This window comes from Scomber scombrus, chromosome 19 (assembly GCF_963691925.1).
Source record: "Scomber scombrus chromosome 19, fScoSco1.1, whole genome shotgun sequence".
In the NCBI taxonomy this organism is placed as follows: Eukaryota; Metazoa; Chordata; class Actinopteri; order Scombriformes; family Scombridae; genus Scomber; species Scomber scombrus.
In genome coordinates this window covers 26,833,718-26,846,940 of record NC_084988.1, presented here as the reverse complement: position 1 = coordinate 26,846,940, position 13,223 = coordinate 26,833,718, and the positions used below count along the sequence as shown (strand labels likewise).

General features: G+C 38.4%; 1 protein-coding gene across 1 annotated transcript in view; it reads left to right on the top strand.

Moving 5' to 3' along the window:
- rragd (ras-related GTP binding D) overlaps positions 1-13,223 on the top strand; it is a 63,708-nt gene that overhangs the window by 6,704 nt on the left and 43,781 nt on the right. The window contains exons 3-5 of the mRNA XM_062440953.1: positions 527-726; positions 2,007-2,121; positions 11,799-11,941. Of these exons, the coding sequence (XP_062296937.1) occupies positions 527-726; positions 2,007-2,121; positions 11,799-11,941 (458 nt within the window). The remainder of the gene's footprint in view (positions 1-526; positions 727-2,006; positions 2,122-11,798; positions 11,942-13,223) is intronic.

Sequence of the window (13,223 nt, the reverse complement as noted above, 5' to 3'; positions counted from 1 at the left end):
AAAGCTGTAACAGTGACGGGGGCGGCTGTGGCTCAGGAGGTAGATTGGAAATTGGAAGATTGGCGGTAGAGATACCCGGCTCCTCCAGTCCACATGTGGATGTGTCCATGGGAAAAATACTTAACCCCAAATTGCTCCTGTTGCTGTCTGTGCCAACAGTGTATGAATGGTTAGTTTCCTCCTGATGAGCAGGTTGGCACCCTGTGTGGTAGCTCCTGTCATCAGTGTATGAATGTGTGTGAATGGGTGAATGTGACATGTGGTGTAAAAGCGGTCATAACGACTAGAAAAGAGCTATAAGTACAGTCCATCTACCAGTCCATTTTACTAGGAGTGAGTAGGATGCTGTACAGTGTAAAAAGGAAAAATGTAATATGTAGTTACTAAAAGAAGACGTCTGACGTATCTTGTTACTTATGAGTTGATATACTCTGATAACAAAATCATACAAACCTAAAGTCACCCGTTGTGTAGATATGATTGTTTCGTTAACAGCATCATTTTCTCCATTTCCTCCCTTCTGCAGGATGACTATGTGGAGGCTCTGAGTAGGCTGCATCTCACAGTGACCAGGGCTTATAAAGTCAATCCAGCTATCAACTTTGAGGTGTTCATTCACAAAGTAGACGGCCTGTCAGACGACCATAAGATCGAGAAGCAGAGGGACATTCACAAACGTGCCAACGATGACCTGGCAGATGCAGGTCTGGAACAAATACACCTAAGGTGGGCTTTACCTGCAGCTTTTGGACTGTTTTGATTCAGGAATGATTTGTTATGGATTAAATAGATACGGTAATGATGTATTAGTCATAAGGATTTCATGTCATGGAAAATGACAAATTCATAATTGGAAGGACATCTGGAGTCTTGTATAATCTGGGACAGACTTCATATTGATTTGAACTGTACAACTTTCTTCACTGTACCTGCTTATAATGTAACATGTAGTCAACAGTCATTTCCACACTTTCTTTGGATAAATCATTTGTAGCAAAATGAAACCTTATATTGAGGAGAGGAGCTAGACTCTCAGCACAGAGGGGGCGCAGCGTTCTTGCGAGGCCCTTCTGAGAGTAATTTTCTAATTCACAACTGTAAAATAATGAACACATCTTCTCCTATCTATTCATGAACAACAATTGTCACTTATTGAACCAAGCAAGTCGAGAAAGAAACCCCCCTTCATCAGATTTTTTCTGATGAACAAGAAAAGATAGTTGTATTGCTAGTTGTGTTCAAAGTTTTCAGCACCAAGGACAGCACATGTGCATCAATTGATGATAATTGCAAGTTTGTATTTACTGATTTAAATAATAAATAAAACATTTAGATTTTTATTTTTGGGCTTTTTTTTATGCCTGAGAGAGAGAGAGAGAGAGAGAGAGAGAGAGAGAGAGAGAGAGAGAGAGAGAGAGAGAGAGAGAGAGAGAGAGAGAGAGAGAGGGAGAGAGGGAGAGAGGGAGAGAGGGAGAGAGGGAGAGAGAGAGAGAGGGAGAGAGAGAGAGAGAGAGAGAGAGAGAGAGAGATATCTTGACAAGTTGGAGATGAATTGCCATAAAATGTACAACAGATATTCAAGGATCTAATGACTTTGGTTATACTCTGACTTTTCCTCTAGCAGGTCACTTAGGCCTATGTTGTCTTACTTGATGGATTTGCCCAAACTTTTCTACACACAGACATTTATAGTGGCAGATGATGAATTGTAATAATTTTGATTGACTAGTATCATCATCTGGTTGAATTTTCATGTTTCCAGTACTTGATGACCAAATACCTGAAAAACTCTCACCTTCACATCAGCCTCAGCTGTACTTACTAATTAGTAAATGTAAGCATGTTAACATGCTGGACCACATTATACATTATATATATTATACCTGCTCAGACTGTTGTCTGTTCTATGTCCATATCTGTAAATAGCTATGAGTGATCAAATTAGTGTATTAGTGTTACAGTGCTGTGCTCATTCTGACTCAGATTATTTCCTCTTACCTCTCTAGCTTCTATTTAACCAGTATATACGATCACTCCATATTCGAGGCTTTCAGTAAAGTGGTCCAAAAGCTCATCCCACAGCTGCCCACGCTGGAGAACCTGCTCAACATCTTCATATCTGTGAGTAATCACCCAGCCTGGCACTGCACCTCACAACATGCACAATACATTTAGACGTGTCTGCTGTTAACTAAGCAGTCCATTTAGTCAATTGAACGTACGTAAAAACTGAGACATCCTTTTGTTAAATCTCCATGGAAAGCATGCACTAGTGTGCCACATTTTAATAGTGGGACTATGCACAATACAGTAGAGTGCAAAGATTTGTGCACTCCTTGACAAATAACATTACCTCAAAGTACTTTTCATGAAATGCTTTTCTCCAACCATACGTTTGCTAATTGTAGCCAAATAGTTCTATTTAAACTTCATCAGTCCAAAACACATCAGCCTTCTGTAGATTACTCCATTGTATACTTCTGATGTTGGATTTTATTAGGGCTGTAGTCTCCTGGTTGATTGGTTGGCTGATATGCTCTTGTCCGACCAAAGTCCTATATGTTACTTCCATAAGGACAAAAGTGCTACATCTGTAGTTTTCAGGATTAATCCATTATTTCCTGTGGGGGGGGGGGGGGGGGGGGACAGACTAACACATTACCTGTGATAACAGAGATCAGAACCGCCGCCAGGCCAAAAAAAGACGTTTTAAATTAAATATCCTTTAATTTGGAAATCAATAGTATTTGCTAGCATCTTTGTGCAGTGCTGTTCCAAAACATGTGTCAACCTGTTTGTTGTTGCCTCGGAAAGTCTTAGGATAGTGCATTATGTGTGTGTGTGTAGCGAGCAGTAAGTATGGTCAGTGTGGCAATGTACAGTACAGATTACAGTGTCAGTTAATAAATGCTTGCAGCTTCTCAACACCAAGAAAAGTCACGTCTGTTGTTCCCCAAACACTAAACAGTGAAGACACTAAACAGAGGAACAGAGAATGGAGGAAAGTGTGGCTGCTGAATTCACTCTGTCCTGTAACATCCAACAATTTAGTGTGTTTTTAAATCTAGGGACGAATCAATTCACTGAAGAATATAGAATTTCCTCTACTGACTCTTCCATGAAGGAGTCATCTTGTTAGTGTGAGCATCACTGCACAGTTGAACGGCCCACCATTCCTCGCTCTGTTAAATCTTCCTACAGGTTTATTGCAGTCGAGTGGAGCTTTTGATTTGCCTTTTTCACCAGCATCCGAGCATTTTTCTCTAAGGGTTTTCATGGTCTTCCAGATCTCATCTTGACCTCCACAGTCCCCTTAAACTGCCATCTCATAATTATATTTCACACTGTGGAAACTGCAAGCTGACAACACTTTGATATCTTCTTGTAGCTTCCCTGCATTGTGGGCATCAGTAATTCCATTTTCAGAGTGTTACACAGCTGCTTAGAGGAAACCTGGCTGCTGAGTTTCCTCTCAAGGTTTGAATAGGGTTTGTAAAGCTTTGAAACATTTCCTACTGACAGTTGTTGACCTGACGAGTACGGTTTAGACCTGCTCCATGTGTAAAGTGCCTTGAGTTGACTTTTGTTGTGATTTGGTGCTATATAAATAAATATGAATTGATTGATTGACCTGCCTCTGAGCTGATTTAGATCAGAGACCCTGTAAAACAATCTGAGACTTCAGTACTAGTAGGATGTCCAAATGATTTTATTTTTATTTATGATGAATTTATGACGAAAAAGTATCTATGCATTAATGTTTGCTGAAAATATAGTCTATTTTATGTTTCATATTCTAAAGAGGATGTCTTCATATTATTTCAATTAAAAAACTACCAAAATGTTATTTTTCAAGGAGTGCCCAAATGTTTGCAGACAACTGTACGTTGCATGTGTCCTTCTGCAATGTCACAATCCAGCCACTAGGTGGTAGTCACACATAACCAACAGACTGCATCACTGGCTGTTACATGCTGTGGCCAGCTCCCTACAGCGATGCCCTATGATGCAACGTTTTCCTAAATCTCAACGATTCCAGTTTGTATTTTCATTCATGTTCTATATGTCATACTGCAGGAAATATGTTCAAACCCCTACTGATGCCATTAGTTCAGACCCTACATGTTCAGGTGAAGTCTTAATAGTGTCCATGTAGTGTGTACTTGGCTTGGTTTCACTTTGTCTGTGTTGTTCACTGACCCATGCAAATTCACATGAGTGCCTGTTGGTCAGTGTCATGTAAATGAGCTGAAATGATAATGATATTGTTAACACACTCACTGGTATTGAATATACCAGTATAAATGATATCTGACTCAAGTGCTAGTTTATGGAACCTGTATAGTACTCTCCATGTTACAATAATATGCCCTGCACAACAGTTAAAATAAATACTAAATATATCAGGACAGTGCAGACTTAACATACAGTTAATCTTTATCATAGTTAGTCAAGTAATTGTTTATGTTTAAAGCAGAATAAGTCTGCATATAGCCAGTATCACAGCTTTCTTCAATGATTTCTGTAACATTATTTAGACAGCTTTAACAAAGTGACATCAAAACAATACTGAGATCCTAATGCAGTCTTATGATGAACAGCAACATGTCACTGTGATAGACACTGCATTCATTCCTGAGTTTTAACACCGTTTACAGAGCAAACACAAACAGTCAGAAAGTGATTGAGCTCTACATGCTGCAGCTGATACTGATCCATCATACAATACCTTGATTAGCCTCCATCCAAATAGGATCAGGATATCTCTGGTATCTCTGTTGAGTTTTAAATGCTGGCAGTGACATTTATATTCGAATGGAAATACAGCGGTTGATTGATTTATTGACTGAAGGAATATCTGGTGTGCCCTGCTTTAGTTATTATGATTGAAGGTAAACACACAGTACAGACTAATGGCTTGTTTCCATTGTGATCCACTACACAAATGATAGTTCAGAGATTCATGTGAAGTGTTAATTAAGGATACATACTCTTTATGCTACAGAGCCGTCTCTTAAGCTTTTGAAGGGATGTACATTCACTGTAAAGTCGGGCTGTGTCTGACTCAGAATTTTGGTCAATCAGATTGAACTGTTCAGTTTGAAGATTTGATCATTCCTTCCTTTTTGATCTGTCAATCAGAAAATCTATTGTCTTGAGTTTTAGTGATGATTTCAACCACAATAACACAGTAGCACACATTACTATGAAATAACTGACATCTCTTCTTGAACAGAATAGTCCCACTTTATGTCTCTTTAAATATAAAACCTAATAAATACATCTAAACAAAAATAAATTAATTCAATTATTTAAGATTTGAATTATTTTTAATGAAAATAACAACAGTTGGCCTGAAATTTGAAACTAACTTCCCTGCAATGCATTGAACTTATAACCTCTTCTCTCAGGCTACTGCCTTCCTCTTTAAACAAAAAATAAACTTTCAGTGTAAATGAGTAAAGAAACACATTAAACACTTGCAAATGTTCTCATTGTGCATCTTCTGTAAGCTTCAGTTTGATCATGTTATTGTAATGCACTGACTGCTCAACTTGAAGCTTCTCAGTCCACTGAATGGTCTCCAACAGATGATTTAACTCATTGACTTTTAGGAGGCAGTTCTCCTGTAAAGTGAATCAGTTCTATTTAATTCCATCGTCCTCTCTCACTGTAAGTTGGGGCTTTGTTTTAGCTGTCATATTAAAAGTTTCACACTTGAAATTAAAATCCTGACTTTAGACGATGTTTTGACAAGACACAGAAAAAGCGATTTTCTTGCTAATTGAATAAGAAGCCTTGAAGACAACAGATGACAATTCAGGCTTCACTCAGGGGACATTAAATCAGAAGAAAACAGTAATTAAGAGGCAGGGCTTACTTGAGCAAAGTTTCCCCTCCAGTGATTGTACAGTGCACATCTCAAAGACTGTTATTAAGTTAGGTCTTAAATACATGTGAAGAGCTTTTTGTTCTGTAGAATAAAAAAATGATATCTTACAAGATTTACCCATCAGCCTGTTGTAGCCTGTTGCCACAGGTCCATGTAAACACATTAACCTGAGCCACATAAAACACAGATGTTAGAGCTGCATGATGTGTACTCCTGAGGCTGTGATCGTACAAGCGTGTGTTTTTCATTGAGAATGTAAAGCTAAATGGTTTATCTACAAAGACTCCTGTGTATGTAGCAGGGCCGTGCATTCTACTCCTCCTTTGTTTTGTTCTTTCAGCCTCTGAAAAAAATGCTACAGACTCAACTGTGTGCAATGTAGCATCACTACTATTATATATTAGAGCCAATATCAGCCGATCACAGATATATCGGTATTGGCGTATATGTTGTCCAACATGTGCCGATTTTTTAAAATGTTATATAGGCAGCAATTAATGTACATTTGATCTTTTTTTAAATTCAAGTTAAATATATATGTACATGTTTTATGTAATTTAGTTAGTTTAGACTGTTTCAGTGCACTGATGTGATTTTATACAATAAAATTGACTGTGAAACTGTAGAATTTCCTGCCTTCATTACACACTTGTGACACTTTGTACAAGTGTTTGATAACTTCATTTAAGGGATCGTTGCAACAAATGTATGTACATGTATATATTCTTTTTATATCAAATTATCGGCTGACATATTGATATCAGAATTATTTATTCCTTAATATCAGTATCACCGTCAGTATGGGTCGGGCTTATTATATACACCAGTGTGGCACCACTAAACTCACTGCTTTAGCACACAATTGAAATGAATGATTGAACCATATTACTCAGTCTGGACTCTTAAGGATGAGTCAAGAGCCTCAGATTGTGAACCCACTATGGCTTTTCTAGCAGATGTCTTCTTCTTCTGTGTTGTACCTGTGGGTGCATTATTGACACTTCATACCAGACTCCTAGATGCCATTTACTCTAATGAAAATTGCTCACGGGTTGCAAAAGTCAAATATTTTCTAGCTTCCAGGTTTGTTTGAGGTGTGTGGTTCACTGTACATGCTCATTAGTGTTTCCACTGGCCCCTCCTCAGTGTTCCCATTCGGCCCATAGACTTAACATTAGGATGATGTAACACACCTTAAAATCACTTTTCTAGGCTCTGGCAAAGTTTTACAAGCATTCATCCATTGTGTACAAACAGTAATCATTCATTTTTATAATGGAGGTCTATGTATGGATGTATAAAATGATTTCTGGGCAGCAGGGGATTTGCTCCACTGTGCGTGACCACAGGGAAAATGGGTAGTGGGTTTATCACGGCTAGCTGAACTAGCTTCCATGGATCCACTCAGTAAAATAGCATTGCAAAGTTGGTTTGCCAGCTATATTGATAATAAGCTAGCTTTAAACAGCTTATAAAGTACAGTTATCTGCACAGATTTGTTTACATCATGTGTCATCGTGCCCATCGTGAGTCTTGACTCATCAAACACATTCACAGCCCCCCCCCCCCCCCTCAGAGTCTTGGATGCTTAAGGAGAATTTGCTCACGTGTCTTCAAAGACCATTTTTTCTTCTTTTTAGTAATAAACAATATAAACAGTGAATTCTAATATCTGATTCGATATGAAAAAGTTCTCTTATTATCTTATTAGATAGATATTGATGTGCTCGCAGAAAAGTCCTTAATTGAATACAGTACAGAGAAATGAGAAAAACTCAGTGACTTACCCGGGAGTCCAAATGTTAGCATGTGATAAGCTGTGACTGTGCACATTGTCTAACCTGTTAGCTAATTATCTCATCAAGTTAAAAATGTCCATGTTACAGAGATTACTGCTTGCATTAAATAATAGTTCATGTTAGCAGGCCGGCTAGTCTGGTATGAAGGATGATTTGACTTATACGAGTTTATAAATGACTAGGCAATATATCCTGTATATTATACAGGATGGATATTGTATTGAGTGCAGCTCCCTACATCACAGGTCAACAGCACTGTCCTGTATGCATAAGTGGTCATTGACCGTAGCTCTCTTCTCCTCCCAAAACTCCTACACAACATCCACACAGCATCCACACAACATCCACACAGTAAAAGGTGGAAGAGGAGGGCACCATTAGAGAGGTTATTGCCAGAAGTCCTCTCCTTGTGTTGTGTTCTTCAGGACTGGCTGGCTGTTCCACTTCAAGAGATTACACCCATGGGTGCAAAACTAAGAGAATACACAATCTTTATAATAATACTGCTGAACTATACACAACTATACACAACTTTATACAATTCAGTGTCAAATCTAATCAAATGAACATTCACTGTATTGTCACATGACATTTGCACAGGTGCATTCTCTCTGTGAGAGTACAGTGATGAGTATACAGAGTGGTGCTAATAATAGTGTTCTTTTCTTGTTTTTTCAATTATATTTTCAATCTATGAAATATAATAAATAATACTTCTTATTTTTTTGCAAAGCTCATTTTACTTTTACTCTTTCAAATAATAAACCATCTACATACATTTTCAGTCCATACGTTTTTATTTTTCTTATTACACCAAAACAATGTTTTTGTCTCAAGTGAGCCTCTTATCACTTGACAGAAAAACACACCAAACAAACAGCACCAGAATTAATAACAACTGCAGTTTTTTTTAAGTCTCTTTCATGCTTTTTATTATTATAACACTAAATCAATGTTGTTGTATTAGGCGAGCCTCCTATCTCTTAACAGAAAAAAAACCCCATAATCAAACAAATAGCACCAGAATTAAATAACAATAAGTGAAACATAGAGTGCTCTACACTTTTTCTGCTTTTTGGCAGTTAAACCATATGCCTGATGCTTGGCTACACCTGATACCTGTTTTGAGGGTTTTTCTATGTGGGAATAGCTACAGCAGCAGCAGCAGCTCTTGCTTCAGTGGTGGAGGAGAATGAGGCTGTAGCAGCAGTAGCTCTGGCTCCAGGAGTTAAGGAGGAGGAGGAGGCTGTAGAAGCAGTGGTTGTAGCTCCAGAAGTGGAAGCAAAGGTGACTATAGCAGCAGCAGAAAAGGTGGAAACTTTTACTTTACTTATTCTTTACTCTCTTTACTTACTGTTAAGACGACTTTCCTCAGTTCCCTTTCCTTTTGCTTGTCAATGATCTTCTTCAAATGGTTGTGATAGAATAGAATAGAATAGAAAGTCTTTATTGTCATTGTACATTAGAGACAGGTACACACTCCACAGTGCAGGGCTAATTAGCATTTTGGAGGCTGTTGTCCATGTTGCTTTCATGTAGGTTTTGATGATGGCTAAACCTTCAAGAAGGAGAGAGTGACACAGCAGCAGTAACTTTATTAACACGTCAAACAGATCACTCAGAATCTATCAGTAAACAATGTTCACTGTATGTGATGAACTGAGCTGAGCTGCTTGATGCCAACAGTTAGACTATTTGTAGTCATGGTATATTTTGAAAGCAGAAAACTTTGTGAATATAGGGGCACTACAACAGAAAAGAGAGAATAAAGGGGTGAACAGACTTTAAATGGAACCATACTCTTAAACTTGAAGAGGTTTAGACCTGCTCTATGTGTAAAGAGCCTTGAGATGACTTTTGTTGTGATTTGGCGCTATATAAATAAAGATTGATTGATTGATTTACTTTAGAGCGAATACACTCAGCAGGCATTCACACATGAATGTTAATACAGCAGATAGTGTGAGACACTGTATTTAAACAGCAACACTGAAAACTTTAATTATAAATGTGACAGGACAGAGGAAACAGAGTTTGGGCCTGACGGAGCTAATGATTCATCCTGAGGAGGGTGGCTTTATTCCAAACTATGTCACTGTATAAACCTGGGATTTATAAATCAGCAGCTGCCTGACGTGTAGAAAAATACAGGACATTAATAACAGATCACTTTGGTGTGTGTGTGTTTGTGTGTGTGTGTGTGTGTGTGTGTGTGTGTGTGTCGCCCTTGTATCAGACCCTTAAAACTAATCAGTTTCATTATCAGTATTAGTGGTAAGAAAGGCAGTACTGTGTGAGATACACATTGAGAGCAAAAGATTATATCTTTGAAGTTATTTTCGCCTTTAGTTACTCACACATGTTCAAAGATACACCTAATAAAGGATTCAAAAGGAGTGATTTGATGAGTCAATTTGATACTCGATTTGAGTTCAATAAAATGCTATCAAACCCCATCCCTACTCTGATTGTATCTGCTGTAGCTGAGAACAGCTGCTCATACAGGAAGCATGCTCACAGATAAATGAGAAGGCCGGCTATGACAACAAAAGATGAATGTGTGTCTTATTCCACCCAAACAGAACAGGCTCCTCATAGGTCATCATGGATCTCATACTCTCATCATCCTCTGTGAAAAGCTCCTTTAAAAGTGTTTTCTCGGGTTTCTTCAGGATTTGTGGCTAAAAAGAAAATTCAGTCATGTACATTATTAAGTTAGGTTAATTAGTTGACATTATTTTAAATATAATAATGAATTCAGGCAAAGGGACCTCATAGACACATCTGGTGGTTGATTTACGTGTTGCACTCTCAAGCACTGCCACCATTAAACGCAGTGCAAGCTGCTTGGAACAAGTGACATTTATGAACGTAAAATTGATTTCATGGATCAGAGATTTGACAGTCTCCTGTCTCAATACCAAGTTTGCCAAGTAAGGACCTGTGTAATTGTGAATTTGGGCTTGGGAGTACAAACTTCCGTGGATTAGAGGACTCAGTACGGTCATTCTGCAGTTGGAGCAGCAGTGTACTTGCTGACGGCACTAGCTGTGACGATGCTGTGACAAAATAATCTCAACTCAAAGCTCCACTAACTATCTCATAAAAAATAACCTCTTTGACAGAGAGACGCATTCAGTTATTTTAAATAGTCTTTAATGTAGCTAGACATGTTGACCATAAGCACACGCTGTCTCAGGAGCAAAGACTCAGTCATTTAGGTTAGCATCAGTGGCGTACATTTCTAAACAGGTGATGTATATAATTTGAATACTGTCAAATGCCAGATTCAAATGACAAAGGTATAGAGATGTACTATTCACATCAGATGCAGGTCTAACCTGGGTCGGCTACAGTATTTTGCATACATATTGATGTATTCATAATTATGTAGCTCCAGCAGTTCCAGCAACCAACTTATAAAAAAAAAGGAGTAGACCTTGACTTTAGGGCTGGGTGATGTCAACAAAATTGGCATATGACAAGTCCACAATGAAACATTGCAATGGACAGTGTCATCGGGGGGTAACGTAGCAACTGTAGTTATCGTTAACTCAAGTTCTTTAAACTTAAATCACGATGTTACGTTGGTAGAGACTTAGTGGTCGATCCACCATTGCTGATGGATGATGGTATCGCGCATCGACCCAACCCTACCCAACATGGCTTTAACCTGCGTCACTGTGTTGGTCTGAATGGGGTATTAGTCAGCGCTCACTATAACTATGACTGGGCCAAAACTTAATTTAAAAATGGTCAACTTTGTAACAGGCTGCAAGAACTAAACCCTAGTTCATGTCCTAGAAGATATCTTGAGTTCCTCAAAAGAAAGGTCCCTGGGGTCCAGTAATATGTGTGCAGTTAAAAAAGGTCTGAAGGGCCACCAGACCAAACAGCCATTTTTAGGCTGCACAGCAAATGCAAAAATGGGTTCTTGAATGTATAGAACATTTATCACAGCCATTTTAAACATTAATCTTAAGTTTGTTCTGGTTAAATAACTGGAATATAAACAATACTCGGATGTCTCCCTGCATGTAGTAGTGGCTACCAGATCTCATGTGTGCTAACTTTAAGTTCTTCTGTGTCTCTACTTCTATTATCAGAACTCAGGTGTTGAGAAGGCCTTCCTGTTTGATGTGGTCAGTAAGATATACATCGCCACAGACAGCAGTCCAGTGGACATGCAGACATACGAACTGTGTTGTGACATGATCGATGTGGTGATTGACATCTCCTGCATCTATGGGTAAGCCAATGGACATTCTCAACAAACCATAATAACACCAGCCATATTTTTTATTAGACTTTGACATGTGACATAGAGCTGGCCCCTGAAAATGGAGTTGAGTCATCAGTCGGAGAACCTCAGTTGACGAGAAGCTTTAAGTCAAGTTTAATTTCTTTATTCAGTTTCACTTAAGATCTACAATAGCCTGATAAGCCTATCATGTTGAAGAAGAAAAAGGCGGTCAATGCAAATTTTCAGGCCTGCTGTTTTTATTTTATTTTAAAAATAATTCCAATTTCAAACAATTTAGTTTCTTAATCTATTCTTGTTAAGATGTATTTATTGGTTTTAATGTTTAAAGACAAATAAAGTGGGTCTATTCTGTTGTAGAAGAGATGTCAGTAGGGATGTCCGATATTATCGTCCCTCCGATATTATCGGCCGATATTCACTTAAAAATGTAATATCAGGAAGTATTGGTATCAGGTTTTTATAACCGATATTTGTTCTGTAGGCTTCAGCATTTCCGAGCCTGCATGAACGTAGCATGGGATGTTTACTTGCGCGCGCTTGATGACGTATAGCAACAACACGCTAGACTCGTGGATCTCTAACCGTGACTAACCGTGGATAACAAGTTCATAGCGTCCACCGCCATGTACACGAACACACAAACAGAAGGTTTACCTCATTGTTGTCATTTTCTCTGTTATGCTTTCGGCGAGTCGCCTCTGTGACGTCACCGTCAGAGTCCGGTGTGTCCTATCTGGGTCCTATCTGGGTCCTACTCTGCTGGAGACACAACAGCTGAGAGGACCGAGTGAGAGGACGTTCCTATGGTCCTGTGGTTTGGAACTATTTCCAAGTGTTCCCTACGGATAGTACATTTATAATTTGCAATGACTGCAAAGCAGCATAATAAATATGGCAGTGCCTTATTTTGCACAGACAGTGTTTACATGTGGAAAGCCATGTTGCATTTATGTATGCATCCAGTGGGTCCTCACAATAAAATTAGGCATAATGTGTTAATTCAACAGTAGGAGATATGTTATGTTGTTATCTAATAGTTTTGGTGTGAAAAGCCTGCAAATATCGGTATCGAGTGATATCGGTATCGGAAATTAAGAGTTGGGGAATATCGGAATGTCGGATATCGGCAGAAAAGTCAATATCGAGCATCCCTAGATGTCAGTTATTTCATAACAGCCATATGACATATGCTGTGAATGTATTTTAAACTGTTTCATTTGTTTATTAATATCTCACTTGTTTAAGGTTTAAAGTGAAATTAAAACAA